This window comes from Pantherophis guttatus, chromosome 2, assembly GCF_059756535.1.
Source record: "Pantherophis guttatus breed Tessera chromosome 2, ASM5975653v1, whole genome shotgun sequence".
Taxonomy (NCBI): domain Eukaryota; kingdom Metazoa; phylum Chordata; class Lepidosauria; order Squamata; family Colubridae; genus Pantherophis; species Pantherophis guttatus.
Window position 1 is genome coordinate 218,737,569 of NC_142064.1, and position 18,908 is coordinate 218,756,476.

The 18,908-nt window shown below is 36.2% G+C and overlaps 1 protein-coding gene across 4 annotated transcripts in view; it reads right to left on the reverse strand.

Moving 5' to 3' along the window:
• FGD3 (FYVE, RhoGEF and PH domain containing 3) overlaps positions 1-18,908 on the reverse strand; it is a 106,243-nt gene that overhangs the window by 36,769 nt on the left and 50,566 nt on the right. For all 4 annotated transcript variants that reach the window (XM_034437308.3, XM_087887833.1, XM_087887836.1 and 1 more), the window contains 2 exons: positions 4,850-4,975; positions 629-800 (listed from right to left, as the gene is read on the reverse strand). In XM_034437308.3, the coding sequence (XP_034293199.2) occupies positions 629-800; positions 4,850-4,975 (298 nt within the window). The remainder of the gene's footprint in view (positions 1-628; positions 801-4,849; positions 4,976-18,908) is intronic.

Consider the following 18,908-nt stretch of genomic DNA (forward strand, 5'->3'; position numbering starts at 1 on the left):
AATACATTCGGTGGAATTAGCTGTTAGAGTATGTATTTTTAGCTTCCAAAAATAAAAACAAAACCCAGCATCTATAGATTATCCTATCATGACAAACCTCCACTTCCTAGGCATTTATAATATAAACATATTCATAACTTCTCAGTTTTCTGACAAGTCTGCAAATTTTTAAATAAGTATTCTTTATAGGATAAAAAGAATGCCTAAACATGTAGTTCAAGCAAACTATATCAATAAAAGATCAAACAGGAACATACTTTTAGGGTACAGAAATATATTATCATGAACTCTTGGCTGGCCACTCATCAATATTATAACCCATTATAAATTAAGAATTTTAAAAAGTGTTAAGTCAATCACTTTTACTTATATGAAAACAAGTATTCCACATTTTTTTAAAAGCCTACATTGATTGTGAGATAGGTTTAAATCACCCCACCAGGTGATTTAAAATGACCCAGTTTAGTAAATATTATAATAACCGTCATTATTATAATCAAATCACTACAATTTTCTGTATTTAAGGACTGTATGCCTCATCTATTCCACTTTCATTGTAGCTTTTTTTTTTTAACGAAATTTTTTAAATGAAGAGATTCTGACAGGAAAATTAACCAAACACTCTTACCTTATCTCTTCAAATTTTTCAATAAGCCTGCTTATATCTGCTGAGGCATGTGTGGCTTCTCCTTCAGGCACTTGAGTTCTTGAAGACTTTGGATCTGCTGGTAAAGGCCTAGATGGTGCTGGAGGAATCTTCTCCTGTCCAGCAGGCTGAAGATGAACAGGTTTTGGAGGTACTAAAAATTCAAAATCAAAAGTAAAGTCTTTTTCATCTTTAAAGCTAATATAGAACAAAAGTTGAGTGCTCCTGGAAACATTGTTCGTTTTCAACAGTTGAAGCCATGTAACATTAGGTTGTTTTCAAGTATAAGCACATTGGTTTTAAGTGAAGTGGTACGAGTTCACGTTAAGCTAGTATCTTCCAACTCTGACAGAACAAGTGTGACCACTTCCTGGTTGCTAAACAGGATATACAGTGTGCAAAGACATTGCCATTAGCAAAACTTCTAGCATACTCGTTAATGCAGGGCTGAACATTTGAAGAAGTGGTGACCCAACATTTTGAATATGATTACATTAAAGCCATGGAATATTTCAAAGATTTTTTTTTTATCCTCCCATGCTCATTCTTCTGGAACCTCAAAAGGCAAATTAAAAACAGCCCATCATTTCTCCTTTTCCCTTCCCCCCAACTCTTTATAGTACAATATGCTAAATATCCTTCCTCTTTTGTTGCAGTCTTGAACACATTACTGTGACAAAAGCACTTGCCATGTACTGCTGCTTGTCTGTGACGGGGAGAAGAGAACAATGAAGCACATATGCACTTCAGTCCCACTGTGTTGGTCTTTTTTTCAAAACACAGCAATCCATGTGAAATTCTCACCCTGCCTGCAAGTAAGTAGTGCTTTTTAAAAGCCTCCAAGCAGTAACCCCTAGCAACGAGGTCATGTGTTTTCATTGTTTCTTACAGCTGAAAGCAACTTTAACCAAGCCTTCAACTAGAAACAGAAAAAGTGACTTAGGAGACTTAATGGCAATTATTTGTCTCTGCAATACCTGTGTTTCATTCAGGTTTGACCTGCTTAATGGGGAAAAAATGCTAAGCATTCAAAATTTTAGAATGCTGTATGGTGTGCAAATGAGACATTAAAAAACATAATGTCCTGCTTTTATGTAATCTGGTCAAAGTATATTTCACTTAACAAGGGCAACATAAGTGAACTGAACAGGGATTCAGAATTTAAATTTGGAAAACAGCAGACTTTAAAGAAGACATTTACACAAAAGGAGGGACAAGAACAAATGACAATTGGATTTTTTAGAAAAATTCAAAATAACAACAAAAGCTAGTGAGAAAGCAAATTTAGAATATTAGAATGAGAAATACTTCTCATTAATCATCACCCATAGTACTAAGGTCTTCACAATACATATGGTTGAAAATGGCAATCTCTGTCAATAGAAATTACTGTCAGAATCTCTCTGAGGTCAGAGTTTGAAATGCAACAGGTTATTAAGAATTCAATAAGGCTAAAAGCAAGAAGCGTGTACTAGATAATTAGAGTTGATGCCTAAACATGAGAACCAAACTGTACTAGGATCAACAGTTTGAATTCCCAGCAGTGTGGAGAAACTGAACAAGTTCTCAGCCCCTCACTAATGAGAGAAGTTGCTTGGACTGAAAATCAAATTGATGGGCTGATGGGTCCCAAGGCTGAGCTGAGCTGGACTGATCATTAGGTCAGATACAGAGATTTCATTGGAACCCAAATGATATCATTAAAATGCACTGTTGACACATTTTTATGAATTTTTGTGTCCTATCACTCTGCTCAGAACACAGAGATATTCATAGGGAGTCATAATTTCATTTATTTATTTATTTATTCAATTTATTCAATTTATTTATTTATAATTTCATAAGGCAAAAGTAACTAAGAATGAAAAGTACAGTAAGTATTTAGAGAAACAGTGACAAATATAGTTTGTGTGGACTCTTGCTCTGTCTCCTTACCTAAATGCATATTGCTAAAGGATTAGCAGCCTGTTTTTCTTGCTAAATTTTATTTGATTTAGCCATTTACTGAAACAATTCTGAAAATGTTTGATCTAAATATGGTTTGCAGGGCATTTTTCCACCAAAATAGAGACACACAGATTTAAAGAATAGAGACACACAGATTTAAAGAAGCCAATGGCTGACTTCCCTATCCCAGGAAATAATTCAAAATCTCATGAGATTTTGCTAATTTTAATTTAATTTGGGAAGCCATGTTGTTTGGGGAATAGATTCTACTTTTCTGGAAGACTTTCTAAATGATGTAGTTATAAAGTACAATGTCACATGATCAGATTGCTTAACAATGGCAATCCCAGCACTTCCCGCTGTTATTATTAAGCAACAATTGAAGGTTGTTAAGTGAGAACCTTCTCACATCTTCCTGCCAGCTTCCAATAAGCAAAGTCAATGGGGTTGGTAGGAGTTTGCAAGTTCCTGGCAGCTCTTAAACAGGCTGGTGCTCAGGTAAGTAGCTGGTGCTGGGTGGAGGATGATGCACAAGTGGCTGGCACAAGTACAATGGAGAGGGATGGCTGCTATTGGGAGAGGAAGAGTGCATGAGGCTGTATGGGTGGCCCTTAGGGCACAATGGAAATGCGACGGACCAGGAGATGGTTGCTGCTGGGTGGCAGAGGGTATGCAAATGACCACAGTGAGCCCTGTAGCTGGTGGAGAAAAAAGTGCTGAGAGTGCAAACTGCTTACCAGAGTGGCTTGCAACCTTCAAATTACCACAGGAGTACTGGGACTGTTCGATACTTCAAGTTGTAAGTATCACTCATTCAGCACTGTTGTAACTTTGAACAATCCCTGAACAAGTGGTTGTTAACTGAGGACTACTTGTATAAGCATATTTTGTCTTCCACAACTGAAGTCAAGGTCCATTAAATAGAGGTTTTACTGTAAGTTGGGTTACCTCCTTAGGTTAATTAGTCCTTCAATCACTTCCTGAAACAATATTTTCCAGCATTGTTACAAATACAGTAAACTTCTATTCTCAGCAAGCACCAAGAGTTCCCCAGTTCACATTCCCTAGAGTTCAAAGTTGTTATTTACTTACAACAGATTGTTTGTATTTCTCTATACATAAAATTTTGTGTTTCATCCAGCTTCCAGACAAAATAAATATATTCATCTCCTGTTTGGATTATTGTAATAAGATTTATGTGGGTCTGCCCTTGAAGTCCCCTCAGAAGTTACCACTGGTCCAGAATACAGCAGCATGGGTAGTTTTTGGCTTGTTTTAGAAATAGGGTACACCATTACTTTGCAAGCTGTATTTGTTGCTAATAGGTTTCCAAGTGAAATTCAAGGTGCTGGATGTTATCTGTGAAGTCCTTCATGGTGCTAGAGCTGTGTTATTTGCATATCTTCTACTTGCCACATCAGATCTATCAAAGCAATGGCTAATCCAAACACCCCAGATCCTTTTGGCCTTCTATAATGTACTGAAGATGTAACTGTTTTCACTCAGGTTGGGCCAGAGGTTAAGTGATTCTCACTGTAAGATATTCTTTTTCGAAGTTTTATGGAAAGAAATGCCAATCCTTGGTTATTATTTGTTTTGTTTTGTGGTAGTTGATTTTTCTCTTCTTCAGGCTGCACAGAGTCATTTTTATCTGGACACTAACATAAATTAATTAAATAAGTAAATTTATACAAGGACAGGATTTCCATGCCTAACATAATTTATTCTATTTTATTTACTGATTACCTGAGATTCAGAAAACGTATTGCTCACATACATTTGTATGGGTAAGGCATTTTAAATTGTGGAGCCATCTTAGATTTAATTCTGTTTTAAACGTATTTTAATTGTTTATATTGTATGTTTTTAACTTTGGCTGTGCACCGCCCCGAGTCCTTCGGGAGAGGGGGCGGTATAAAAAAAATCTAATAAATAAATAAATAAATAAATAAATAAATTTGCAAATGCCTGGAAGTTATAGATTTTAATGAATCAGAATTAATTTCTCCTACATAGTTAAATTAACAGTAAAGTAATCATAATTAACTTCCTAAAAGGAGCCAAAAACCCCAACAAAACCTAATGTCCCTACATAATTATAATATCATAATGAACTTTAGTTGCAATCATTTGATACATCTATATTATCTTGTTCATGCAACTACATAAAACTACCTGATAGATCACTGTAACTGTGTATATATTTTAAAACATGACATAAAAACCACATTCATAAAGAAGGACAGAGATACAAACCTTGGGGTCTTAACAGATATTTCTTAGCCAACTGGGATTTTCTTTCACTGTGTTGCAACTCACCACGTGTTTTCAGCACTGTTCTTGACTTAATGTGACCATTGATTTGAAAAGCAGGAGGACAACCTGGAATAAAATAAAGAACTATGGTTTAATTTTTTCTTTATTTTATTTTGATATTTTGATTCAACAGTTGAGCCAATATTAAGAGTGATACTAAAATAATAATTGATAGGGCTATAGATTAAAGCTGTCCAACATTTCAGTTTTGAATGGAAAAACTGAAAAAAACTGAATGGTTTTTTCCATACGTGCATGGTCATGTACCTGCTGTAATTTCTTAAGCCAAATATTCCTTTCCCAGAGCTTCATGACAGCAGTTGCATGTTATTCGGAAAATGTGCTATTTCTTTAAGGAGTAATTGACTTCTGCTGCATGTGTATTGGACAATCCTACTGTTTGCTTTATTGCATGGGTTAGGTTACAGAATCTTGGAAACTGGGTATATGAACCCTCATTTACTTGTTTGCTTTTACCATTTCTTCAAAGGGGGTCTCATTTATCATTGACTACCGTGAAAGGAGTCTTATTATTGCCATTACTTCTCTTTTCGAGTCTCAGTTTCATGGGGAAGATATCAATAGCATTTAGACACCATCCCATAGTTACAGCACTCTCTGGGCGATTTACAGAGTCAACATATTGCCCCCAACAATTTGGGTCCTCAAAGGATGGAAGGCTGAGTCAATCTTGAGCCGGTCAGGATCGAACTCCGGCTGTGGGCAGAGGTTGCCTGCAATATTGCATTCTAACCATTGCGCCACTATGGCTCTTTAGTAATGTAAGATAGTAATCATTTATTTGATAACATAAAAATGTCCATTTCTTCGTATTCTGTAATATTTTAGAAATTTTGTTTTCATTCCCAGAATGATAAAATTCCTTTACATTTGCTATTCTATGTATTCTATTCACAATGTATTTCTATCATTCTCCTCCTTTTTTCCCTCAAGTCACAAACTTTGCCACTTCATCATTCCACCCGTAGCATCTTTCTTCATGTTTCCGATCACTGTAAGGCCACATACTTCTGAGTCATCCTTTAACGTAATTTTTTTTCACTGTATTAGGAAGCTCAATATTTCACCATTCACTGAAAGGTAATATGTAACTTTCACTAACTTATGAATTGCTATCACCAGACAACAGATGACGCCAATTCATGTGACACCAATTCATACTTTCTCATGTATAATTCAGCTCTTCCATTCATACTTACACCTGTACCTTCTTTTCCATCTTCCTTTATCTCTATATAAGATTCCTTCAAAGATTGCACGGAAGCTACATTTTTTTTTGTACAATGCACAGCCATTCTATGGCAGGTAAGAAGCTCCACTATCATTTAACACTGGTTTGTAGGCAGTGAATAGGTTTCTGAATACAATTCAAAGACCTGATTGTTCAAAGATTGCCTACTTCAGGCAAAACTAACATATATGATGTTTTCATCATGAATGATGATATTGAGAGTAGGTACCGCACATAGGATCTGAGAAGGAAAGATGGGCACATTGCTTTTCAGCTCAAGTTCCAACCTGGAGAAAGAATTTACTTTCAGAAATACCTTCCTTAATGGTATTTTAGAAGGTAATCACAACAATGTTTTTTCACACAGCTGTTAGTTAATTATATTTTAAGTACTGAGTTAGGCACTTAATATGGATGTCAGGTCATGGCAGGGTTATATTTTATTGATTTTCAAGATCAGTTTTTGTGTAAACTTAAGTATATAAGATCAATCCACCTTCATTCAGGTCTATTATACTTTCCCTCTCTCTTAGCTTTACAGACAACATAGCTATTGTTCTTCATTTCATTTTGTATGTTAGTTAATGTACACTATTAGTTATGTCTCTTACATTCCAAATCACCAGAGTACACTTTTCATAGTTGCCATTAGAGAGATGCAAAGATCCTGTTTTCCACCACCAATCATAGGTCACCTTGAGGCTTTCTTAGGACGCTTTTTAATAACACAGAGAAGAGGTTTTGTTACATTAAACTGAATTTGTCTATTCATGAGCAGCTTAAATGTTGCTTTAAAAAGTGTAAGGCAGAATTCACTGAAGTTCCAGTTATTTATATTAAACCACTTCCTTTTCAAGAGTCACCACCTACATCTTAAGTGAAAACTAAAAGCAAGCAACATTATATTTTAAAAAATTAACCTCCTCTTATACCTATTTTTGTACACTCTCTGCATACACATTGCTACTTGTTACTTATTTACAAAGATATCGTATTTAAAGCATACAAGTTTTAGTACAGAAATAAGGAAAATCCCTGCCCTAGGTTTACAATCTTAATAATAAAAGACGGAGTTGACAGCAACACAACATAAAACAGCAATTCAAATGTCAGTTAAAACAGCAATATACTTCAATCAGAAACTATACAATAGTTACTTATTAAATTATGGTAATTTAAATCAGAAATACACCACAATATTGGTTTGGATTACTAACAGAATCACAGATTTAGGGGGAAAAAAACCCTTTAAAACCACTAAATCTCAACTCTGCCAGGCAACCAAGGTAAGGCATTCTTGAGACTTGGCTGTCTAGCCCTTGTTTGAAATGTGGTATAACAGGTTCTACTTTCAAATTAATTTTACTATTAAGAATTTTTCCCTCTAAACTTTCAGTCACACTCTGTAACAATTTAAAAGGACAGCCCCCTTACTGAATTCCAGTTGAGTTGGAACATTCCAAGATCCTTGAAATTTCTAATTAAAACAGTACCATCTTTGGGTTAGCTAACCAACAGAAGAATCAGAAATATTCCCCTACACACAAATAACAACATAATGGATACTTTTATATGTTGGCTGAATTTTATTGCTAGTCAGATTGTTAGCAATATAAACTATTCCCAATTTTTAAACTGTATCACTTAACTCTTATGATATTAATATAATCTTTCATTTGATTGTGGTGTTTCTGATGCTATCACCCACCTTCAGTTCAAAACAGACACCAGACAGCTTAGCTCAGATAACCAAAGACACAAGCAACCTGGCAGGTGTTTCCTTTGGAATTCTGTTTGGAGTAGAACAATAGTATTTAGATCAGGCTGTCAAACTTGTGGCCCATGGGCCAGATGCGTCATGCCCACGCCCCGTTTAGCAAAGGGGAAAAAACTCCCGATCTGTCACGTGACGCCGCTGTGATGACACGAGTTTGACAGCCCTGTTTTAGGTAATACTTTTTTCCAAATCCTTCTTTCACAGAATGCAACCCAGTTTTTATTTTTAAATAACAATGAAAATCCTCTATCTTCTTGTTACTCTACAGATTATATGTTTTTACGTCGCTCAGAGTCAACTTGTAGGGAGATGGGCACCATAAAAACTTAATAAATAAATAAAATGATATATTTAATTCATGACATTTGTTGTAGTTGCCCACTAAATGAGATACTGGTTGACATTTAAAATCCAGAAAACAATTAAATACGCACACAAACAGGCAGTCCAGACTAAAACAGCCAGAATTAATGGTGCAATTTAATGTCACAGAACCAGGAAAAAAAATTGAAGGTGACCTACAAACTGGGAAGTAAGATCAGCAACTATTTAGTAAGAATTCCAAATTGATCAAAAAAATCCTACAATGTCTGTCTGTGAGTCAGTCTATCCGCCTGTCTACCTAAAATATATAAAACTGCCGAACTCAGATTATAATTCTGAGCTGACTCCAATTTTGACTCAGAGCAGTTTAGAATATTACACTGTACAGAAAACTGTAAAACTGTACAGAAACCATATAACAAAGGAGATGCACATCCAGAAGAGAATAAATGTCCAGCTTAATATACATTATCCTATAAGAGGCTCACTACACACTCTAATCCAAGGCCATGTTTTAATGACCTTTTAAATGAGGTCAGTATGGGAACCATATGGATCTCTGGCAGGAAGCTATTCCAGAGGGCAGATGCAACAACAGAGAAAGCACATTTTCTGGGCCCCATCAGGTGACATTGTTTAATCAATGAGACCATGAGATTCTGGTCTTCTCTGATTATGCAAACAATGCCAGTCCATCAGGTAGCAGGCCTTATGCCATGAATGGTTTTATAGGTGGTAATCAGCACCTTGAATTGCACCAGGAAACTAACTGGCAAGCAGTGTAGCTCACAAAGCAGACATGTTGCATGGGCATAACATGGCATGCCCATTACTTCTCATGGCACTGTATTGTGAACCAGCTCCAACTTCCAAATGTCTTCAGTGGTAGCTGCATATAGACAGTATTGTAATTGTTTACATGTAGTCATAACTCAAGTCATAACTGATATCAGGAAAGCATCCCAGTCCAGGAATGGGTATTTCTGGTGCACAAGATGGACCTATGCAAAGGATTTTATAGCTACAGTTATTACTTGCTCTTTTGAGCAGGACTTTCAAATTTAAGAACAGATCATGCAGTACTGAATGGGGAAGTGCTATCCCAAGACTCAAAGTGAAAATTCTTCAAAGTAACCAAAATAGCAACAGAAATGTGGTCGTCATATGGTTGACTCTGACTCTATCTCTCCCTATTCAGTCTTTACTAACCAGACACTAGGTCAAGGCCTTGACTCCATCACTTGGCAAGTCTGGGTATCATCACCATCGTGATGATACTGGATCCCAGACTGATGAATTATATCACCTAGCAGTCTCATTTAGATGTTAAATAGAAAGACAAGAGCCTTCAGTTATCCCAGATGACAAATGCTTCCGGCTGGATCTCCCAATAATATTCCTAGAGCCATACACACAGAAAAGCAGAGAACCAAAAGTACTTCTATATTCTAATCTTCATAGACAGTTTGGCAGGATACATTGATGAAATCCTTCATTTAAGTAAATGACCAGCACAGAACAAAAAGCAAAAAAAGCAAAAAAAAAAGCAGTGAGGTAATAGTGAAAAACTGAAAGAAAAATAAATGCAAAGCAGAGAATAGTGGAGCCACTTGATGCAATGATCAGTGGTATCAGAAGCTATTGAGCAACTAAAAACTAGGACACTTGCATCATCCCAGTCACAATCTCACTAGAGATTATGAACAAACATGTTAACTATAGTCTCAACATTGTGACCTATTCTGAAACCCAACTGAAAAGGATCTAAATAAAGTTTCTTCTGGGTCCCTGTAAAGTGCAGCTCAACACTCCTAAAAAGGGGAAGTTTAAAGTACCAGTCAAAAATTATCTAGACTATTGGGTTCAACTTCTTGAAATGTGCAGCACTGCCACTTTCAAGGCAAGGAGAACCACCACTTCCTTAAGGAGGTTACCATTACTACATGTTCCTAGGCAGCATCAGCCAGAAAAACCACTGATTTAATAGATGGGTGATCAAGCTCACAGTCACAAAGGCAATTTTCTTAGGAGTAGCAGGTTCTCATCCTAGCTAACCTCACAAGATGTTGCCTCAGTCACCTTGATGGGACTTGCCTATCACAGCCCAATTCTGAGATGATCCAAGACACTTTATCCACCAGATAGCCAGAATATTTCTTACAGCAGCCCTGCAAATGATTCTGTAGCTTGTCCATTTCCAACAAGATCTAAATCATATTAACAGGGCTGCTGGATCTATGGATGCGATATAGAGTGGAAAAATAATTACATTTTGCCACTCTTATCACCACAATATAATCCCTAAAATGAGCTTTCATTTGTGCTCAGTCAGGTTCATTCTTTGTCTTTTTCCAATGTGGCTCTAGGATTTTCTTCTAGTGCTTCATCATCCAGAGTCCCTCAGAGGGCCAACAAGTTGGCCGAATGAGTGGGACAGAACATTGTAACCAACCATCATAGAAACTCTGAGTTTGCATATAAGCAGCATATAAATTCTTGAGAAAATATTCTACATCTGTATCCATATTAGGTAAGTAAAACTTAGCAAGCAGAATCTCTTTGATTCACACTATTTCTTTAAACTTCTTATGTGTTAATTCTAACAATGGCCATACTTTGTGTTCAGGTAAAACAATTCATTCATCCTAATCATCATGGACAGAAAATTTGGCAGCTGCATGATTAAGCAGCCACGGGGAACAATTATTTCTGGTCATTTATTGGACTGGACAGCATGTCAAAGTTTTATGAGCAAAGAATCTTGCTAGGCAGAATTCTGCTCCAGAGAAGAAAGTGAATGGCTGACATACAATATTCAACAGGCTTCTGTGATCTTTCTTCCAAAGCCTGTAGCAAGATGGCACCATGTCCCGCAGGATAGGCATGAAGCATCACTCACCACAAAAATTGGCACATGCACATTATAATAAGGGAGAGATTAAGTTCCTTAGTTAAAGCATATTTAAGTTATAAAAATGCAGATTCAGCTGCTTCAGAAAAATGCCAAGGGCCTGTTTGTTAGTCAGCAATTGTAGTTATTCTGAAATATCTACATAGCTAGGAATACATTTCATAAGATAGTCTTGAGTAATTAGAAGAGAATGCAGAAAATCTAGATTTTTCAGGACTTTGTGCTTCTAAAATATCTTTTATTTTCTTTGAATCATGTTTAATTCCTTAAACTGAGACAATGTGCCATAGTACAACAAAACTCAAAATCACAGAGCCTTTTAACAATTTCTGCATTGAGAATGACACCATCCGTATTCCAGATAACATCAGAAAACTGCAAAAAAAAAAAAAAAAAAAAATTCACAGCTTTTGATAAGCCTTAGAAAAATTGGAGTCCAAATGAAAATTTTCAGAACCCATAACAACCCTGGCATGTTATAAAGATTAATCAGTTGTGATTCTGTTGCCAATTCTTAGATGCCATCTAAGTTGGCAAAAATCCTTGCATCTCACATAGCATAGTACAGGACATTGATCCCATACCACAGCCTTTTGTATTGCCTTCATATTCATATTCAAACTGATTTTATCAATAAGTTCTTTTGGTATAATTAGCGTTTGGGATACCAATATGTACTTTACTGTACTTCTTCTATAATACCATTTTCAAACATTTTGTCTAATTTGTTGTTCCTGTTGACTGTGAAAATAATTAGGATCACTTTTTAAATGGTTCAGAGCAGTGGTGGGATTAAAAAAAATTTACTACCAGTTCTGTGGGCATGGCTTGGTGGGTGTGACAGGGAAGGATATTGTAAAATCTCCATTCCCATCCCACTCCAGGGGAAGGATACTGTAAAATCTCCATTCCCTCCCCACTCCAGGGGAAGGTTACTGCAAAATCCCCATTTCCTCCCGATCAGCTGGGACTCAGGAGGCAGAGAATAGATGGGGATGGGGCCAGTCAGACGTGGTATTTACCGGTTCTCTGAACTACTCAACATTTCCGCTACCAGTTCTCCAGAACTGGTTAGAACCTGCTGAATACCACCTCTGGTTCAGAGTCTTCTAGCACATATGATAAGGATAGGTAGTTTTCCAGCCAAGTAATGACTCTAGATCTCCTTTGATAACCCAGAGTTATCAATCACATCACTATTTGAAACTAAATGTATTGTAAAGTTGTATTGTATAGGACTAATTATAGACAACGGGAGATGTTGGCAATAATTTAATTCTTTGCTTTCAAATACTATGTAATGAAATTTGTCATTTTATACCAAATTAGCTATTATTGTGAATAAATGTTTTATAATACCTTAGGTTAAAATTAGCCCATTAAAACTGTAAATGTACACAGATATATAAAATCAGGTCCAATATTAGACTGGAATATTAGAATCACAGAGGTTGAAAGAGCCTCTCCTGACAAAACCTCCTGAAAAGTTCCTTTGCTTGGATTTCAGAGATAATCCCCCTTCCCCTCAAGGAATAGGAAAGAGCATTGGTCATCTTACCTGAACTCTATTCTGCCCAAGTCACATTGAGCATCAGAGATTATTTGAATGCTAGAATTGTGAGTTTCCTTCTCTGCAATATTCAAGCTGAATTGAGCTTAACTCCTATGAATTTTGTGAGCATGCCAGTGAGGTTTTCTTAGCAATAGTTAGAAAATATTTGCCATGGTCAATGTCTATGGAGATTCTCAGTCATCCAGATGAAGAAACTTCTTAGATGAGAAGTGAAATGTCTTCAAAGAAAAACAAGAAAGTCCAGTTGCTTCTTGAAAAAAAAAGCATCTTTGGGATTTGCCATGGTCTTTTTTCCAGGTTGTTTTCTCAACTTTCCAATCCACCCAACAGACCTTGTATTTTCTAGTACTCTCCTATCCAAATATTAACCAGGTCTAACCCTGACTGGCATACAAAGTCTTCTAAGTGCTACCACCTAGCCATATTTTTTTATAAAGAAAATGATGTTATTTTAGTTTTAAAGAAAAATAAAAACTATTTAAAAACTCATAAGACATGCTCAAGCAGGTTTTTTTTTTCCAAAAATCAATATAGCTTTCTAAATGGGCAGGATAAAGAAATAGGCCAAGAATTATTGTTGTAGTGTACCATTAGGAAAATTTAGAGTAAACCAGAAATATTTTTATATACATCAATTAAATTAGATTTAATAGTGGCATCATTTCTTTAATTTCACTATCTATGGAAAAATATATTATCATATTTTAAGGAATGTTATTACCATTTGAACATATTATAAAATGTGGAGGAGGATATAAATAAGCATACCATCATTAACATTTAATCAATAGATACCAAAGTCAATAGAAAGTATCAGCAAAAAGGCAGTTCAAGGCTTGTGTTAGAAGATTATACAAGATGAGTTATTGGGACCTTCCATACTAAATGTGTTAAACAAGTCATCAGTCCAATATATACAACCATTCACACTCTAAATGCATTTTTCTTCATGGGACATAAAGAAAATGGCCTTTAAGGATGGGACGATGTTTACAAATTTTCCTTTGTTATGAAGTTTAGTACTGACTTACAACTGTAATTCAGACTGAAATTATGGTCATAGATCTGTGGGTCATTAAGCGGGTCATTATGTGATTGATCTGATTTTACAACATTTTTGTGGTGGTTGTTAAGCAAATACTGCAGTCCTTACTTAAACTCATTGTCCACCATGGGTGGTTATTGTGATTTCAGTTTCCAGCAAAAAAAAAAAAAAAAGAAGTCAATTGTAGTCACATGACCACAGGATACTGTAAACAACATGCCAGTTGTCAAGTATGCAAAATGTAATCATGAGGAGGAAGGGACAGCCTTTGGAACTTTGAATCTGGGTTGTATCATTTTGACGGTCCATCATAACTCAACACTTTTAAGTCAAGGACTACCTACCGATATTTGGGTAGATTATCTCCATAAATTAGTAGATGCTTATTAAATCCACAAGGCTCTGCATTATTTTTGGCAAAGTACTGCTGAATCTGTAGAATGCAGTTCAGTCCAGAGTTACATCTCTCACTTACCACATCACACATAGCTCCTTAGAATGTAGGTGTGTGGTGGAGAGAATGTAGATAATGCATACTACCTGAAGTATTCAAATACTTCAGGCTTCATGAGGCTTGTCACCATTAGTTTAGCAGCTCTCCTCAAGCAGCCTTGTCCTTTAGAAAGCCTTTGTGGCTGCTTTTGAAATTATCCCCAGCTGTTTGCATGTGTGCTCACTTCTGCTTGACTCTGTGGCCAGTTCCATCAAAAGTGTTGCCCATGCATGTCCATTCATCCCAATTCCAGTTTTTATATATTATAATAATCTCTTTGTGTAAAGATTATACCAATGAAATCTTTCTATGTCAGTTAACCAAACTCTCAAAGAAGCATTGTGACAGTGATAATGAGAGATTTCAGCTACTCTGACAGCTAATGGAATTCTAACTCTTGTCAGTTCCAACAAATTCCTGCCCTCTTTTGCTGACACCATTGGTTAGAAGATGGGTGAAGGAACAAGAGCGTCTGAAATCCCTAATCCTGAATCTTGGGAGAAAGCAACCATGTTATCATTCTGTTTATAATATGCAGGATATTATAATATTAATAATATAAATCATAATATTAGTAATTAGTTCCTAATTACTAATATTAGTAATTAGTAATTAGTAAGAGCTGTATACTAATTTCAGAAAAGTGGACTGCATGTTCAAATAGAAAGTAGGCCACCTGAATGTGAAAAGTGTCCATGAAGGATGAGAAATCCGTAAAAAAGATACACTGAAGGTGTCATTGCCAATAGTTCTTACAAGAAGAAAAAAAATGGAGACATCTAAAGAGATACACAAGAGTTTTCTAAATGTTCAATTAGCTATGGAGCTGATTTCAAAGTATTTTTGGATGTTGTTTATGTTGTAGGCTACATACTTAATGTCATAGTGGAATTCTGAACTTGGAAAAGTAGAATGTAGATGCATTTTTTTGTACATGAAACTGATCAGACAGGTGTTCAAAAGATTAAAAATCTGAAGAGACAAACTTGCTCTTAAAGCAGAATCATGCTCTGGGCACACTATTATTCTATATCTTATGACAACTAAGAGAAGATTGTCTATCAGTATGCATTTTTATAACAGTCTTCAGGATCTAAACAGTATTTTCCTTGCTCCCATTTTATCCATTTAGATACAGAGTTCATAAATATCCACCTTTGTAGATTCTCCGTAATAATTTCCTTATATGAGTATATTAATAGCACTGGCTCTCATTTTCCAATCTTGTAAGTATCATCATTAATCGTTCTGGGTTAAGAAGGTTGAAAGAAAAGTAATGCCTCCAGCATTATAAGGGCAAGACTGATGTTCTCCAGAAGTTCTGGTGTGTTCTCTAACATTTGTTATTTCACTTCAGTTGGCAGAAAGAAAAGGTTGTTATTGTTGATGTTGCTACTATTAATGAACTGGAAGCCTGCAGTGAATATTCATCCGTACACTTTGAACAACACAATGTGATTGCATTTTTACCTGCTGAAGGAGTTCAGTCAGAATTCACTGCTGAATGCATTAAAACCTCGAAAATGATGTGATTATGAAACCAAAGTAAAATTTATCAAAATCTTTAATGTCAATACAGTAAAACACAGCATATTCATCACAATATTTGGAAAGCAACTGAAATTAAAAATACTAAATCACCCCAGAAGTTTGAACAACCCTGAACATTTGCCTTTTCCCCAGGCTCTGGGCTAGACAGAGATGTAACTGCCATGGCATGAGATGTTTAGTACATTTGTGGTTTATTTGTCCCCCCCCCCTTATCATAGCAATTTTTAATTTATGTATTTTAGTTATTAATATATTTGAGTTTTGTTTTTCATTTGTGTGCCTCCCAGAGTTGCTATGTGTTCAGCAGTCTTCTAAATTTAAACAATGCATAAATAAATTATTTTAGATTTAGATTTATTTAGTGGATAGTATCCCATTGTAAGTTTGCAAAAAATTGTACTTTTGTAGCCTTCAGTAACAAAAGGAAAAGATTAGCAGAACATATATCCCCTTGAGAAAAATGATCTAGGTTGATTATGCTTCTTTAAATACAGGTAGTTCTCACTTAATGACAATTGGGATCAGCAACTCTATCACTAAGCAACATAGTTGTTAACATCACATGACTGTGACTTGCAATTTTACCGCCAGCTTCACCACTGAGTCTGATGTTCAGAAGCAGGCTGTGAAGTGTGCAAATGGCAATCATGTGACTGTGGGATGTTGTGATGGTTTTAAACTCCTGCTGGTTGTGAAGCACCCAAAGCTTGATCAGTGATTGTGGAGATGCTTTGAAAGTCGTAAGTGGGAGGACTGGTTGTAAAGTCACTTTTTCAGTGCTGTCATAACTTCGAGTGGTTGCTAAACATGATAGTCATTAAGGGAGATCTACCTGTAATGCAGCTTTTACTAGGAAAAAAAAAGACTATATACACAAAGAGACACAACTTTCATTCAGAATCAATTTAAAAAGAATACCAAGAAATGTACAACTGAACTTGATGAATAAAGTACAGTACAGTATAGTATCAGCCAGCTAGAATACCATGTAATTCAGAGGCACAACTATCTGCCCTATTCTTGGTCTGTATATATTCACATAGAAGATACCCAAACTTCAAAACAAATATCTTGAAATAAATTAAGAAGCTCCTAAAGTCACCATAGTAACAGATACTCACATAATCATAAATCAGCAGCACTTGTAAAGCAATTGGTCCATTCTAGTATTTTTGTTATAATATAACAAAAACCCTAATGTGGCATTAAAAATCAGTTAAAAATCATCACAGTATTAAGTATGCTATTCATAAATTAGACTTTACACAATCCGACAGACGCGACGCCTTCTTAACAGACACCTGCCTGTATCCAGATGATTCTGTGCTGAAGGAGATTGTTAAAGGGGAGGCACCAAGCCGTGAAATGTAGGAGGAGGAGGAGCACAAGACCGAACAGCATGAGACCTTGCTACAAAATTCAATAAACATTCACTGCAACAGAAAGACTAGCTTCATACAAATGGCCACGTTCAGGCAATAAATAGAAGAAAACATTTGCAGATTTTAGCCACTGGCATACTAATTAAGCTAGGATTCACGTTGTTTTGTTATAATCAAATAACATGTTTCAAATAAGTATTAGCCTTAGGAATCTCACAACAGATAACAGATTTATTTCCTTTAAAATAAACCATTTTACACAAAGGATTTGCTACAGCGATACATACTTGTTTCTATCAAATGAATCTGGGTCAGAGCCTGGTGTCTCTCAGATGTGCTGCAGTTTACGTCCCACAATTTCTCTTTACTGTGTTGAAGCCAGGCATAATTTCTATACTCTTTCCTTGAGACTTCGCTTTCGTGTCCTCTGCAGACCAACCAACCAGCAGCACAATCTATTGTAGCAGTATTGCTTTGACTATGAGGTTGCTCTTATCTTTACAGCCCCAAGTTAATGCAACACTGCTTTGATGAAATTGGTTATGGCAAGTATTTAAGGACAAGTGAAGCGAAGCTGTATAAGACTGTTGCCTTAATCCTGACATGCAAGATTCCTTGCCACAATCACTAATATGGGGAACAAGATTAGGGAACAAGAAAGAAGGCAAGTAAATCCACCCAGAAGACAGCTTTAAATTCATTCTTTCGTGTAAAAGAAATTCCTTAATGGCTTTCAGCAAGTATAAAATTTGTGGGGAGGGTTTTGGGGGGGTATGTTTTGGACTATAAATAAGGTCCCATGTAATTAATCAAGTACTGCATTTAATAAGCCTACTCTAAGTCTTAGGACAATGCATGCTTTGAAAATGATTCAGAAGTACTTCAGGTGTCACATGAGCAAAGCACCTCTGTTCACTAAAGCAGCCTGCTATTTTTCAGGGTTCCATGCAAAACTGAAAATGAGATGATCTGCTTCAAGAGCTACAAGAATTCTGTTAAAGTGCACGAATTACTCAGCAAGCTAAAACTGCGTAGCAAAGGGACATCCTTTACATGACACTGGCTCTCTGTAAACCATTAACAAACATCACAAACTAGAAGATGTAAGCAAGAGGTAGGTAGGTAGGTAGGTACTGTAGGTAGGTAGGTAGATAAGTAAGCAAACGGACAGTTACACCCATGACCCCATACACATACTACAATAAATAAAAGATGGCTACAAACTCAAATGGCAAGTCATAAGCAAATCTTTCCTGCAAAAAAGAAAAGGGGTTGCGTCTATATCAGAAGTTTCTATCAATTACTTTAAAAAACATTTTTGTGCTGATGCTAAAGTCAATGGGAAAGGCAGCAGAAAAAGGTCACAAATTGCTGAGTAAATCTTCTCCATCTGCACACCCTCCCCCAATTATAGGCTGAATACTACCTGTACAGCCATTGTACAGGCTCTACCACATTCCTGGTTCTCCATGCCCATTGGCAACATAACGATTTCAGGGCCTTTCAAAAAGGCAGCTGGGTGAGGGCCAATCTGATCTCCCAAGCGATGATGTTCCAAATTGCCACTGCCAAAGCAGAAAAGGCTCTCTTTATGGGCTCCACCCAGAGGTGGGCTGCACTTTCTTTAACAAAGGGTTTGCTGGTTGTGAATGCACGCACCCCTTTGGGAGAAAAACGGAGCTTCAAACAGG